The following is a 15,809-nucleotide window of genomic DNA, read 5'->3' on the forward strand; positions in this document are numbered from 1 at the left end:
TCTTTTTCTCAAAAGTAACAGGCCTTTTAAAAAGTACTTTCTCACTTTAAGTAAACCAACTGAAATAACGTTATCCATATGTGGGTCTATGTTGGTAATTTTCAAATTTTTTTCTATTCAACAAACATATATTGCTGTAATAAATGCTATTATTTAGACAAATACATATGTTAAAAAAAATAGTAGCTCTGTCTATGTCCTGATTTTCATAGAAAGGAAATTAATAATGTTAGAGGTGTCTGGCATTTTGCCTGAATTTTCAGATTTCCAAATGTAATCATTTTGACAAAATAAAGATGCAAAAATTTACCATATTTTCAATATCTGCTTAAAAAATGTAAAGTGATCTTAAATTCGCTGAGGCATATGGAAGATCATCGAGACGTGCATTTGTGTATACTGAAGTATGACATACCTCCTGCATCTCTGAAAATTTCTGGGTAATGCTTAGTTGTCACTTTCAGAGTGTTTGCTATATGTCTTACTATGACAATTGATTAAATTTACATAAACAATAGAGAACAATAGAAAAAAGATATAACAATAAGGAGGTTGAGAAAAGGAAGCAGAAAAAAAGGCAAGATTAAAAAACAATCGTAAGAGAACACAATAATGCCAAAAGGTAAATACTGGTGCCAAAAGGTAAATACTGGTGCCAAAAGGTAAATAGTGGTACCAAAAGGAAATAAAAATGAAATTTTGACTCTAGTCCCACAAATGTGAACAACATCAAAACAAAAGGAACTAAAAGGATTTTTTTAAACTTCTGGTTAGATAGCTTTTGGAGTTTTTGCTATTTGTATAATTCATTGCCTGTTTGAACTAAAGTCTAGAAATTTGTTTTGAACCCTATCTTTTTCAGTCATGTATTTCTTTGCAACCATGGTTTTATTGTATTTATGTAAAACCACAGTTTCATTTCTTTTCTGAACAGCTGTGAGGTGAAAATAGATTTTGTCAGAAGAATATTTTATGGTAGCCATTAATACTGACTTTATGTTCTAAAATCCATGTTTATGTATCTGTTTCCTTTATTTTCTATTACATTTAACACTAAGAACAGGTAAAGATACTAGAAATTTATGAAGAATAAAATAAGTGATTGTTAAAAATAATATGTCTGGAATGACATATGCTAAAAGAGTCGAATAAGCTTCTATATCTACATAAACTTTAAAATTCCTTTAACAGATACAGAATATATTCTTCTAATTAAGTTTATAACTCTACTGGAAATTTCTTGTAAGCATCAGATATTTAATGACAGAGAACATCAAAGAGAACAGTTAATTAAGATAGGAAAAAAAAACCCATCTTCTTAATAGGATGCTAGGGTCACTCCAAAATTAGTTAAGTATAGGAAGGTTTTAAGTGAGGAAGCTAAATAAGCCTTGACTAAAAGTCCTTGAACATCTGAAAGAATGAAGGTGGAATATAGTTATTACGCTTTTAAAAAATTCTGTTTATAATTGTAACGCTCTTTTTTCTTTTAATGAGGTATGAATTTATTTTTTTGTTTAAGACTGTTTACACTTTTTCCTCAACCACTCATTGCAAAATAATAGACTGGCCTCTTGCTAATAACATATACAGGAAAAGTCCCAGGCTGATCTCATGAGAGTTACCTCATTAACACCTTCCTGTAATCTGAGTCCCATTTAGGGTCATCTGCATTAAGGACCTTTAGCCTTATTTGGGAAGTCTGTGGCTGGATCATATGTGTCACAAGAACTAATAAAGTCCTGTACCTTTATTCATCCTGAATGAATAAGATAGTGAATATTCTGATTTGCTTTCACATTTTGAACTCAACATGGTTTTAGGAATTAATCAGAAAAACGAATTCTAATGTTCTTCACCGTTGAAGTTAAAAAAAATTAAATTTAGAAAATAGTCATAAATGGGCCAGACTTTCTGCCTGGAGTCCAGTAACAGGTGGAACACTACAAGTGTCTGTTCTGGTACAAGTTCTCTTCAATATGTTTATCAATGAGCTTCAGTCAATGACAGAGAGCAGTCTCATTGGCTTTGCAGATGGCACCCAAATGTCAGTCATTATAGCCAAGGACCAACAACCAATATAGCTGAGGACAGGGTTGCCACAGGGACACAGACAAGCTGGAGGAATGAGCTAACAGGAATCCTGTGAAACCCAACAATGGTCAGTGTGAAGTCCTTAGGTGGGTAGGAAGAGCCCCTGGCGACAGGAGTGTCTGATAGCAAAGCACTCTGCTGAACAGACCTGTGCGTTGTGGCAGACAGCAAACTGAGCAAGACAGCAGCATGCCCTGGGGAGAAAGAATGCCAACAGCATCCTGAGTTATGTTAATAAGAACATGGTCAGTAGGTTCAAAGGGAAAGATTTTTGTCTTTGTCTTAACTCTTCTGTGACCATAGCTGGAAGAGTGCCTCAAGACTTGGGCTTCATGACAGGGAAAATGAGTTTTTCACTGAAGCAAGTACAGTGGAGGGTCACCAAGATGGTTGGGGGCTGGAGCGCTTACCCTTTGAGGGAAGACTAAGCAACCTGAGCTTTTTCAACCTGGAGAAGAGGAAAGCTTTCCAAAGTCAGAGTCCTCTAAAAGGAAAAATAAAAATATCATTTACAACAAGCGTTTTCACTCTGTTAGATACCATTTTCTGCCTTATATTTGTTCCTGCTGAATGCTTCTTAGAGTGGGCAAAGGTATTTATTATCTCCCTGGATTATTCTCTCAGGAATTACCCATAAAAAGTTAGTCCACTAGATTAATTGGTAATTGAACTTCCACTATGAGTTTATCTGGGGTAAATTTCCTTTGGTATCATGTTTACAACAGGAACCCTGTGTATACTTGTAGCATATTGCATATGCAAAGTGTGTGCATCTAGCACAGATTCATAATCTATTTTTGGAGCTTTGTTTCAGGCAAATGTCAAAGCCTCTTGCCTCTTTTCTTTACTAAAAATGATCCTGGAATCAAGAACAACTTCCACTCCTATATAAATAGAAAGGCTTATGGGTCTCCCATATGTTTGCATTTTCCTAAGTTTTAACGGTTGCAACACTTTTGAGTGGTGTCTTGTTAAGACTAGTTTTCTGAACTGAATTTCTCTGTAGATCATCAACTTGATCTTTTTTCACTTCTGCAGAGCTACAAGTTTTTAAGTGTAAACATTGCTTCGAATCTTTTCTTGTGTAAGCAGACTAATTTGACACATTAAAGGTCCTCTGTTTTACTGGCTTTCATCTGCTCTCCTTCCACAGAGACTTGCTTAGAGAAATGCTGGTCCAGTCTAGTAGGTCTCAGAGTGTTTTGGTGTGGGTTGGTCAGGTTCTCTTTCTTTGTGAACCCATATCCTAAACAGCCATTATACTTTCTTGACCCCATGTCCTTACTGCTTCCTCATATGATTCATCCTGGCAGTTCGTCAAACTTCACATCTTCTCAGTGGCTGATTGTGAGTTCAAAGTGATGCTTTGCCTCTGAGTTGTCTTCAGTTGACTGCATGGTTGAAGCTTTTCCCAAAAAGCAGAGCTCAGTCTTCTTTTCTTCCTTTTTGTGCCAGTTATCATTGAAAGTTTTTCTTCCCTTTTTTCTTTTTAATTTATTTTAACTAGAATATTAAAGTAAAATACTAAAGGAGCATTTCTTTATCCCATAGAAAAATGTAATTTTTGAAATAATCTCCTGGACAAACTGAAATGTCAGATGTGATTGCAGAAGATTGGAGAGTATATTAAAATGTCCTTGCAACAAATGTGTTTCAGTTGGTCTAAGACTATTTTTATAAAATAAATACACCAAAATTCACACTTTTGCAGATTACTGTTTATGGAAAACATTGATTGATCTACCCTGTGCAGTAGCTGATACTTACAAGATTGTTTATACATAACGTTAATTTTCTCTCAAAATCTTCCATGTAAATCAAGCCATATTGTTTAACTTTACTGATCATCTGCATGAGTTCTTCAGTGTAAATGGAAGTGGAAGCCTAAAAACTTTCTGTTTGAAAATTGCCTCTGTATCAAAGCAGTACTTTCCAGTGTGTAAGCTTTGTAAGTTTAATTTTCCTTGCTTTTTTCTTTTGAGATAAACTTTCTTTTAAGTTGTTCTCATTTAAAGTGCTGTGCCTATTTAAATAAATAAGATAGATCATGCCATTTGATGGAGATTTTGAATATAGTTTTGCTTTGACCTTGATATTGGAAGCAGATGAATGCCTGTTCTTGTACATTTGCATGCATGATAAAAATATATTCACATAGATTTTGTTTTAATAGCAGTGGTTATGTAACATACATTAAGTTTTCTTTGTTTTAAACAACACTTTTCTGTTCCACAATATCTCTTGGCCATGCATTTGTATTTTCTGTGTTTTAAACTTGGTACCAATCTGTCAAAATTTATTGTACACTGAATCGTAAGTAGTCCAGACTTTTGATATTGTGCATATTGTGACAATTTTCTTCTTTTATTATGAAATAAAGAATAAAACATGTCTAGATTTATTTTAGTTACTTAAGCCACTGTAATTATAGGATAGCAAATGGTTTTTGGTTTGGTCTCTGACAACCTGGGGTCTTACATGGTGCTTCTAAGGTTTTGTAGTTTTGCAGGGGAAATCACCACTATGATTTAGAAGTGCTATACTACAGAACAGTTGTTAAGACATTAAATATCAGATAGCAAAAATAATATGCACCCACATCAGCTTTATTTTTCTTGATAAAGCTAACATATCCTCTTATCTTAGTATTTTAATAGTATGATAAAAGAAACCATTTTAGCCTAAAATTTCTGCAGTAAACAAAAGAGACTTTATTAGCAAGACTGTTTCTGATATGAGTATCTCTTCCATTATTTTAGACTGAAAATTTGAGAATTCTGTCAAGAGATCTGATATACCTTGTGCCTTAAATATACTATATAATGCTTAATTTCTCTGGGACTCTTATTTCCATTTTCTAGTGGACAGATTTTTCTAAAAGTGTGAAAACTCTTGTTGCTTTCCATCTTGACATCACCCACTACATTTAAAAGACAAGTCTCAAAGTATGAGAGGAGATCACAGAACCAAAAAGAGAAGCGTGGAATATTATTGTTTGAATGACTGTTCAAGCATCCCTATTTATTATGATGGAATAAAAAAGCCATGTTTTAAAGATGTTAGTAAAACATAGTACAGTTCATGCTACATCAGCTTTGTTTATGCAATTTTTTACGGTGAATTTTGTTATTCATTGCCCAGTCATTTATTTGTTCCAGTCAAGATGGAGTTTCTACTGTGTTAAGATGTTCTAAATGCGCACAGGTGAGAGACTTGGCTTCCAAACATTTGCAACCAAATGTGGGGGATGGGGAAGGATGAAAATGTTAATAAAATAATAAAAAAATTGCTATGTATTTTAAATACTAGAGAACTTAAAAGAGCTAACAATGTTTTCACAGGTAGGGCATTTTTGTTAGCTTATCAAACATTTTGTGTGTGAGGATTTTTAGTAAAATAATTTGGTTTATTACAGAAATCAGACAGCAAAAAGAAAATTACATATGAAACCTTTTTACAATCTTAAGTATAAATAATAATGCTGACAAGTTTTTTTTAAATGGGTACCTCTTATTATTCCTCTACACTTGGCTTTGTGTCAAGTCTAAATTGCTTTTAGAGCCCTGTCAAGCTTTGATGAAGAGAATCAGCATATCTGGCAGCCTTATTAGTAGCTGGATTAGTAGCTTATGGCAGCTTTTTCTGCTGCTTAGGTTACTACATAATGCTGCATTTCACTCCTCAATGGGATGGTTACCAATTTTCAAAGTGTGGGGCCCCTGACAATAGTTTAGCTGTATATTTTGATCTAGCCATGCTGGTTCAGGACTGAACATGCAGGGGTGGAAATTATGTGTTGTCATTATGACTGGTAAAAAAGTTTAAGTTTTGGGGACATTTAAAACTTAACATGTATTATCACTATTAATACAAAATGTTCACTAGCATTAAACAATGCTCTGATTGCTTCAAATTTTTAAATAAAGCCTATTGACTTTCCTCTTTTCATGTCAGTTGTCTTTACTATGTTAAACAGAGGGAAATTTAATCTTTTAGATTTATCAAGAAAACACAATTCAAAAGAAAAAGTTAGCATCCAGTACTACTGTGTGTCCCACAGGTTCTACTTGCATCAAAGCTGCCTCCACTGGTGAGTTAGAGGAGCATATTGCAGCCACTACTGGTGCCATTACTGTTGCTAGCACATCTGCTGATGTTGCTGTATCCAGTGCAGTGACCACCTGTAGACAATCTGCTGAAGAACAACGAGTACAAGCTATGAATATAAGAAAATCAGTTCTGGAGTCGCCCACTTACGAGGAAACACTCTCTCTTCATCAAGCAAATTTACAAAGCACAAGACGACGACCAAGAAATGCTGAACAGATAGAAAGAACTAAAGAACTTGCAGTTGTTACTCATAGAGGTATTGGATATTATTTTACTTGTGCCCATGTAGTTATGAAAGAATATTTTGTATTAATTAAAAATGAAAGTTCAGGTATCCATTTAGGAAATGTAATTGAACCAAATGGGAAAGGGATTAAATCTGTCTAACTTTGAGTTCTAGCAGGACAGTCAGATGGAAAAACAAAATTAGTAATAATATTGTCTTGGTTATTTAAATTGATTTGATTTATAAAAAGACAATATGTACGTATAAGGAATTTTCTTTTGATGTGACTTCATAGCTTGCATTATTATATTTCACAATGAAGCCTAGTGTAAGAGATATCTGATGAAAGTTTAGAGAATTGAGATTAAACTATTAATCTATTCTGCATATGTGATTAGATATAATTAACCATAGCATTAAGAATGTACTTTATAAATAGCTGCTGTTCTAAACTAATAGGTGATGCAGTTGTATTCATCTCCCATCTGTTTAAATGTTCAGCAAAATTTTGTTTTTTAAAACATTTGTACATATTCATTCTATCAAACATGAAATCAATGATCAAAGCAACATTTAGAACACCAGGATATTCAGCAACTATCAAAGTGTTAAAACTAAAGATCTCATATATTCTTATATTGAGATCGTCTAATCTGCATGTTAAAGTATTCATAATGAACAACATTTGGAGTATAAAACTAGCATTGTTTGCTGTGTTAAAAGTAAATGTCTATATCTGAAACATGAAGCTCATAAAAAGAAACACTGGAATGTCTTAATCTAACCAGCAGATATTCAGAAAAAAATTGCATGTGGTGTGTTTTTAAACATGCACAAATTCAGGAAAGGATCAGCTTAATTTTGCAGGCTAATGTTGTTGAATACAATTTATTTTGCATTTTGCATTTTTACTATGTGCTTCATGTTAATCAATTGTACATGAAAAATTTATAGAAACAAATATATTGATAAGAAGCACCTTTTGTAGCCCAAGCAATTTGTAGAAGTCTTATTGTATGATTGATATTTTGTAAGGACAGTTTCATTTGGAATCTGTTATCTTACTGGATAGTCACCTAGTGTAACACCTAACTTTTACTAGCACCTTTTGAAACAGGAGAGCTGAAGTTATTCAGAATTTTAAAATATATAATTAAATAGAATAAATAAAAAACAAACACTGTCTTTGGTTTGCATATAAAATATAAATCATTAAATAGGCGTTTATGTTTCATTTGTATTAATTTCAGTGGAGATCTGAAGTATTTTCTGGTTATTGACTGATATAAATTAATCAACAGTTTGGTTTGTACTAGTTGTGTGGCTGTGCACTCACTTCACATCTCTGGACGAATTTAAAAAAACAGGCTTATTTTCAGTTATGAGGGAGTATAAGAGGATCTGTAATAATATCTTCTAATTTAAAGGTGTAAGAATGTACTACTCTAGCAGTTAAATATGGCAATAATTGTGATACATATATAGTTTTTTCCCATTTCCTCTTTGGAGTCATTACATTGCAGTGTGCACTCCACTGTTTTCTCAGCCTTCCTTTCTTCTGTGACTTATTCCTTAGTACAAGATACAGGTACAGCATGCACTTCTAAATTATTTTATTAAAATAAAATGCTAAACATTAGATTATAAAATCAGGAGAATAATTTAGACATCAAGATACTGCTAAGATAATGTTAGGGTGCTAATTTTTCACATATTAAAATAGTACTACAGGTACCAAAAGGCATGACAATCCACATACAACTGAAATCAGACTTGTGCAGACCTTAGTGGAGAGGAAGGGCCACACCTAGTTCCGTGTGCATTTTATTCCCTCCTGCAACACTGAAAGTCTAGGTTTTGCTAGCAGTCATTATACAAAACTTTAGAAGTTTTTACTGTGTCTCTTACTCATGGAACAGTATATGTGTGCATGCTATTAAAGGATATTCCTATACTGAGTAAAAATTTACCATTTTTACTCAGTAAACACCAATATTTGATAACAGCCATTAAACCATATCAAATGACCTTGAATAAATAACCTATAATTTTCTTTCATGAAATATTCCCTACTAAAAAGACACAGATATATTCTGAAGGAATTTTTGTGAATGTAAGATAGCTGTTAATTGACTTGAAGGATTTTTATCACAGAAGGATGTTCCAGAGGTATTTCTGTAGAATTTCCTATAGGTTATTATTATTGAAGTATTTTAATCTCTCTTTGACAATGCATTATGCACAGAAGTTTAAAAACTCTGCATATTAAATAACTGCAGAACTAAGAATTACTACTTAAAAATTTTATATTAATTACTTTTAAAATTATTTCTCTATTTAATAGCTATTAAAAATTAGTTTTTACTTTGGAATTTTTTTTTTGCTGTTTTTGATTTAGGAATTTCACACCCAAGTTATGCAAATTAATTCATAATTGAGAAGACAAAATTTAATATACTAAATAGAGTTACTAAAGCTTACTATATGTAAGTGTGAATATTTAAAATTGTAAAAATGTATTGCATGTATAGACCTAACTGCAGGTCTTTTTGAGAATGTTATTAGTAAGATCCAAATAGTGCAAGTTTATGATACATTATTATAGATGCAAAATCATAACTGCAGAAAGAGTAGTACTGTTGACCTTCCACAGGATTGTTCTGTGAATAAAGTGTTTAAAAATGAATAGACAATAAGAATACTCTCTTGTTTTGTAAAAATTTTTACAAGTTTATGCATGAACAAGATGTATAGAGAGAACTAGAGGTTTATATATTCCAAAATTTCAACTGCTAGCTGTAAATTGCTGTACTATATATATTACCTGGATCTCAATAATAATTTAAATTATGTCAAAAGCTGACTGATCATTATCTTCTCTAAGCTTATTAGCTGGAAAAAGGAACTTTAGGTGCATTTGGGGAAATACTTTCCTTAAAGTTAGGGGAGTACATGTATTATTTTTTAAGGCAGTAGTGAGATCTCTTGAGGAATATTGTACATTATTATAGTTTCTTCATCAACAAGAATTCACACTCAATCAGATAAAGAAAGGTTATATAATCGTGTTACATTTTCCTGATCATCCCACCTTACAAAATAAAATGTAAGATAGGATGAAAGCATAAATTTTGAAGTGAATGTCAGTATGTAGAGAATTTAAGTAAGGACAAGTTAGCATGTAATACATAAATATTTTTATAAAGGAGAGGGTTAAGAAGAGTTCTTTTTATTGGAACACTGAAACCTTGTAGGAGAGAGTAGGTGAAGGATGAGAAGCTAACTTTGAAAATGCACCTTGACAGGCTAATGAAAAATCTATTTAGATAGACTTGCTGGTAGTGAAAAGCAGCATCTTTTGGGTCCTTAGTTCTAATGAACCCAAGTGGTTAAACTCAGGAAACTTTGTGTCCCGAATTCAGAAGAAGGGGGAGAAAAAGGAGATCCCTAACCCCTTTTATTCAGTTAAACCTAGGAACTTCAAATGCTGAGATTTAGTAGAAATTCTTTTTGATGCTACAATCACAGTTTCTAGTATGATCTGTATTTCTCAGATGTAAAAATAAGAAGACAATGAAACATGATAGAAACATGACATTTCCAATTGATTTTTTTTTGTTTTTTGTTTGTTTGGGGTTTTGTTTTGTTTCATTTTGGTTTTGTTTTTGGTTTTTTTTTCCCTCTTTAAGTATTTAAGAATTGTTGACTTCATCATGACTAAAGTAATAGAGGATAATCTGACATATTTTTGTTTTCTACAATTTTTGTTTCATACGGTGAATTCAGAGTTTAGTAATGCTTTTAGTCCTATTGTTCTATAGTTTGTATCAACTACATACTTTGCTTATTAAGGTTTTAGAATTTTTATTTGTGTACATGCATACATCATGAGAGATATTTTAGAACATTTTCTTGTGAGAGCTTATGTAGCATACTTCTACTGTCTAAAGATATGTTGAGGCATAGGGCCAAATGTTAAAAGGCATTTGTACAGTGTGCTTAACAATATGACTTAAATTTTGGTCAGCCCTGAAGAGGTCAGGGAGTTGAGTATCGATTGTTGTTGGTCCCTTCCTACTATCCTATCATTTCTATTCTATTCTATTCTATTCTATTCTATTCTATTCTATTCTATTCTATTCCATTCTATTCTATTCTCAACATTCATTTTATTACAGAAATAAACATACATCATAATTAAATGCCCCTGAGAAACAAATGAGTACCATGTGCAAACAATGAAAAATATCTCTAGTACTGTTTGTAAGTCATAAATTAAATTTAGAAAAATAAAGAGTTGGAAAAAGAGACACAGTAGTTGGAGGAAAAAATTGTTTAGCAGACTCAGGTTCAAATAGTGCCAGGAAGTCTTAATGGATGACTGTAGTCATTATCTAGCAGTTCACAAGTGTTTCTGTGCTTTCCTTATGAAAACAATTTCAAGAAAACTCTGGATTACAAAAAAATTTATGACTCCAAATTTCTCTTTTTAAAGAGAAGAAATGTCTCTATGCATTTGTAAATTTTTAACCATATATTCTCAGTTTGAGGAAAAGTATATGCTTTGATGATTCTAATTAACAATTTTTTTACAAAATTTTATAATTCTATGGATATCTCCATTCTCTATCTTTCTCTATGTTTTCTATTACTTTCTTGTAAGCCTTTATAATTTTTCTGTCCTTTCCCCATTCTTCCATAAGAGTACTTGCCTAATGCTTTTTGATGTCTGGCTTTATTTATTATCTTAGAAATGGTCAGGAAAAAATGAATCAGGAAGAAAAAATCTTGCTACTGAGTGTTCCCTATTAAACCAGCATTTCTTTTTCCTCCTGCCTTACAGGAGAATTTATGATGGTAGAAGGCAAGAAGATTTTAAGATTTGTTACAGGGAATTAAATCATATGCTAATGAAACTTCTGAGAAAAAAAAAAAAAAAGATTTTATGAGAGAATTATTTATCTTTTTTTTTTTTTTTAAGATTCTGATAAAAGTGTATGATAGATCATTACTTTGGGATTATTCAATATAAAACTTCTAAGGATTTGTTAGAAAATATGTATTCACATATCCTATTTTTTTTGAGGTCTACTTAAAAGAAGGAAGAAGAAAGGAGGAGTAAAGATGGAGAGGTTTTTTGAAGAGCTCGTTAATATTTTTAAGTCTAGTAGATAATCAATCTGCATATGTCCTCAGGGAATTTTGGTTTCTTTGTTTTTGTTAGTGAAACCCAGAACTACAAAGATGGGAGTCTGAAGAAAGTAAATGTATTTGGCAGTAAGATTTCTAAGATTATTTGTATATAAAATGATTTGTATATATGAAGTTTTCTCCTTAGAATATTTTAAAAGTTTCAAGAAATGAGCATAACACATATGTAATCTAGCACTCAAACATTTAATCAGTGAATTACATTTGTTTAATATTTCATTATAGTTTTGGAAATACCTATTTGATATGTGCAACAAATCCACAGATATGTTCTGTTTTGTGGATGAGCTCTATAATGGATTGGTTGTTAAGGTCAAGGTTTTTATTAGACAAAAAGTGATAATACCCTAAACTTCTTGATATGTTCTCACTTGGAAAAAGGAAAGAAGATAATTTTCTTAATCCAACAGTCAAGTCTGGAGTGCTTAGAAGGAAGAAAGGGAAAAAAAGAAAGTCAGTCATACAGATTTTAATAAATGAGTTCTGGTAATGTTTTAATTGAATTATTGTCTTTTATACTTCTTGTCAATTTTCTTCTCAGAACTAGTTTTTCCTATTCATGTTTTTGCGTGTCCTGCAGTTCTTATTTTTTTTTTATTACACTATCAAAGTTTGCTTCTAGCATTGATATTTGTCTGATGTGTTGTGTCATTACTTTCCCTTGGTATTTTGGGTTTTCTTCTTTTGACCTCAAACTGTTGGTATAAACCAGACTTATTTTAGTTAGAATATTAAAAAAAAATAGTGAAATTAGAATTTAATTTTAAAAACCACATATTAAATGTATTTCCTTCCTTTTAAATATTTTTTTTCAAATTAGAGAAATTTTATATACTTATAGAATATAGTAGAAAAACTGCAATTTTGATCATTTTAAATTAGTAATGCAGTGCAATAATTCAGTGTAATAATGCAATAGTTGCAGTAATTTGAAATATAAATCTTCTATACAATTTTATTTTACCAGGGTACTTTAGAGTTTAAAGGGGAGAGGGATGTGGGAAAATGGGTGGAGGGGGTGGGTAGTAAATAAAAAATGAAGATCAGCTCATGTAAAAAGTAAAAAATTTATTAGTATGAAAAGTGGGTGTTTCACCACTTGATTTTCTTTTCATCTTCTGTATGGCTTTTCAAATTAAGAAATTGTTAGCCTATGCAGTTCATGCTGTACTACAAAAACGGATGAAAATTCATGTTCTCTCATGCTGACTTTCAAGGTGCAGAAAGGTTCTAGAAGATAGTGCTACATTCGTTGGTGTGTTGGGTTACAGTGAAGTTTATTTGGGTAATCAATAGGTTTAGAGATTTTTTTAGTGGTGATGTCTAAGATACCTGGATATTTAACTTTTGCATTATTAGAATTTGGAAATTATGGATAGTTATGAGTAGTATGAGTAGAGAATATGATGCAAATGCAAAAAAAAAAAGGTAACTGACTTTTTTATGAGTAGTGAGTAGTAAGTTCAATGCATTTAGGCAGCAGATGTACTTCTAGAGGAAATACAATGAATTAGACATGTGCCAAAGGTGAACTGGAAGTATCATGCACGGTGTATTTGGTATATCTGCATATGCACAGGCAATGCTGGAAGTCCAAAGTATACAATACTCTTGTTTCTGTCACTAGAAATTGAGGTTTTGAGTAACATCTGCCATCACCACATATTGAAGATTTTGAATAATTAATGAATTACTGGTTCTGCACAAGTCAAAATCAGTTCTATGCTGTATACCAAACAATTTTTTTCTGCCTCTTCAGAAAGCAGTTGAAAATTTAATTCCTCTTTATTTCTCAGATAACCTAACCTCAGGTTTTCCTGTAGTATTATGCTTTTGCAGATGTAATTTAAATTGGGCTGTATATACAATCTTGAAATAATGGCTTTGATGTTATCATATTGTTCTCCATGTCCGTTAGCTGAGTGATAGTGCATATAAAGTAAGAGTAGTTCTGAAGAGGGGAAGGGCTGTTTCCATTGTTCTGTATAGTTAAAATAATGCAACCTGAGTGCCTGCTTTGCATAGAACAGTGGTGTTTTAGTACTCAGCATTTGAAATATTGTTTATATTTGAAAATTTGAAAATTTACAAAATATAGAAAGGACAAGTTGGATACTTCTGTTACATAATTGCTGTTGCACAACCAAAACAAAGATGTGAACTTGTCAGTTGACAGTGTTTTAAATAAATGTCCTTCACATGGCTGTATTACCCTGATGCTTCCATATTGTACAAGCAAATTTTCCTTCCTGAATTTTTTTCTCATTTGGCCCTCAGGACACACTTTTTCAATGAAGCTGGAACTGTGTCAACTGAACAATCTTAATTCAAAATGAATTTTGTTTCTAGTGTTTGAGAGCTTGCAGTACTTTAGGTTGTTATTAAAAATTTACATCTAAGTGGGTTTTTTTATGATATCTATGCTTAAAAGTTCTTTACTTGAGGCCCTTTTTTAATGCAGTGCCTATCCTGAAGTATAAAATGCTGGAATTGTCACTTAGTCCTCTCTTACAGGACTTACAACTGTTTGTATGTAGCATGCCTGAATATATTGCATACATGCACATAAGACTTTGGATAAATGTACATAATTACACAGCCTTTTTATTAAAGAAAAGGAAAAGGGCAATATTTTAGTCTTTATGTGTGCCTAAAATTTTGCCTGTAAGTATTAGAATCTTCATTGTCTTACACAAGAGACCATTTTGGTGAAAAACTTCAAGAAAATATTTCAGAACACGTTTCACTTTATATTGGCTGCTTGAAAAGTGTACATGTCTCTGGTGTGTCTATTGACTGAATATTAGCTCACAAATCTGTAATGAAAAAATTCTTACCTTTATTACTGACACTTCTCTCCTTAATAAAGCATTCAGATCCATTTTCCTTCTTTACAGAAAATATTGTGCCTTCTAACTTCAGAAAAAGTTACAGAGAAAGAGTGAGATGGAGAGAAAGGTAGAGCTGTTCAGTCTGAAGAAGTAAGGGCTTTGTGGGGACTTTGGAGCACCTTCAATTTTCATAAAGAGGGCCTACAAGAAAGCTCTAGAGGGAGTTCTTACACAGGCAGGTAGTGATAGGACAAGGAGGGTTGGCTTTAAGGTCAAGGAGGTAGGTTTAGATTAGATATTAAGTTCTTTACCTTGAGGGTGGTGAGGTACTAGAACAGGTACTTGGTACTAGATGATCCTTAGATCCCTTCCAACCCAAACCATTCTATAATTCTACAATAATAATAATTCTGTATCTGTATTAAAGTGACTTGAATGAGGAGAAAAGCATGAGCGTGAGCAGAAATGCCAAGGTGGATGCCTAAATTATTTTCAGGGTTTTGACATAATCTCTGATTTGGTTTCACAGAGTTCTGATGCTATTCTTTATGTTTCATCCGGTCATATGATCAAAAATAGATTTAGGATTGTCAGAGATTTATTCACATAGGAGATGTGCGCCAGTGTTCCTTCTTCAAAAATAAACAATAGAAATAAACAAACCTGCTGTCTTTATAAATTTAAAGCCAACCAACCAACCAACCTAGAAGCCATATGTATTTAAAGTATCATTAAAAAAAAATTAAGCCTCTTCTTGTATCATAACACTGGAAACATGGTTATGTCATATAGGTTTTTATAAATTTAGATTACTTTTAGAATATACTTTTGTCTTATCACTACCTTCCTATTATATTTGCATGTCTCCACAGGAGTATGCTACTTCGTTGGTGTAATTTATTTTAATAGCTCTTGGCTGTTCAAATATATGAGAACATACTAATCTGACTGTATTTAAACATTTGTACTGTTGTTACTTCTGAACACTTTTTCTTGAGATAAATGGGCATATAAACTCATTTTATGCAAAAATAGGTATTTAAAGACCAGGTTAATTGATCTCTTAAAGTGCATGTTTTTCTTTGTGGATGGGCTTAGATGTGTACAACTACACAGTTTGTTGTCGTGAATCCATCCTCTGAGACTTTTGAAAAGTGAAATCCACTTTCTATACTTACTGTCATGTGTTTGACATGCAAAAGAATGCTTATTTTGGCAAGTATAAAATAATCTATTTATTGGGTAGGAGATTTTTTTGTGATGGTGGGGTTATTTTTATGTATGTTCATGCATTTGCAGTCCAACACATAGTTTAGAATCAGCATGTTTACCATATA

General features: G+C 32.2%; 1 protein-coding gene across 3 annotated transcripts in view; it reads left to right on the top strand.

Annotated features, from left to right (window-relative positions):
• The window catches only part of CSMD3 (CUB and Sushi multiple domains 3), a 592,443-nt gene that overhangs the window by 231,343 nt on the left and 345,291 nt on the right, over positions 1-15,809 (top strand). Inside the window, exon 7 of one of the 3 annotated variants that reach the window (XM_071421704.1) lies at positions 6,155-6,460. The exons of the other annotated variants lie outside the window; for them this stretch is intronic. Within the exon in view, the coding sequence (XP_071277805.1) occupies positions 6,155-6,460 (306 nt within the window). The remainder of the gene's footprint in view (positions 1-6,154; positions 6,461-15,809) is intronic. 3 annotated transcript variants of the gene reach the window in all.

Source organism: Agelaius tricolor, unplaced genomic scaffold (assembly GCF_023055355.1).
Source record: "Agelaius tricolor isolate 1412-34295 unplaced genomic scaffold, bAgeTri1.0.p SCAF_2, whole genome shotgun sequence".
NCBI lineage: Eukaryota > Metazoa > Chordata > Aves > Passeriformes > Icteridae > Agelaius > Agelaius tricolor.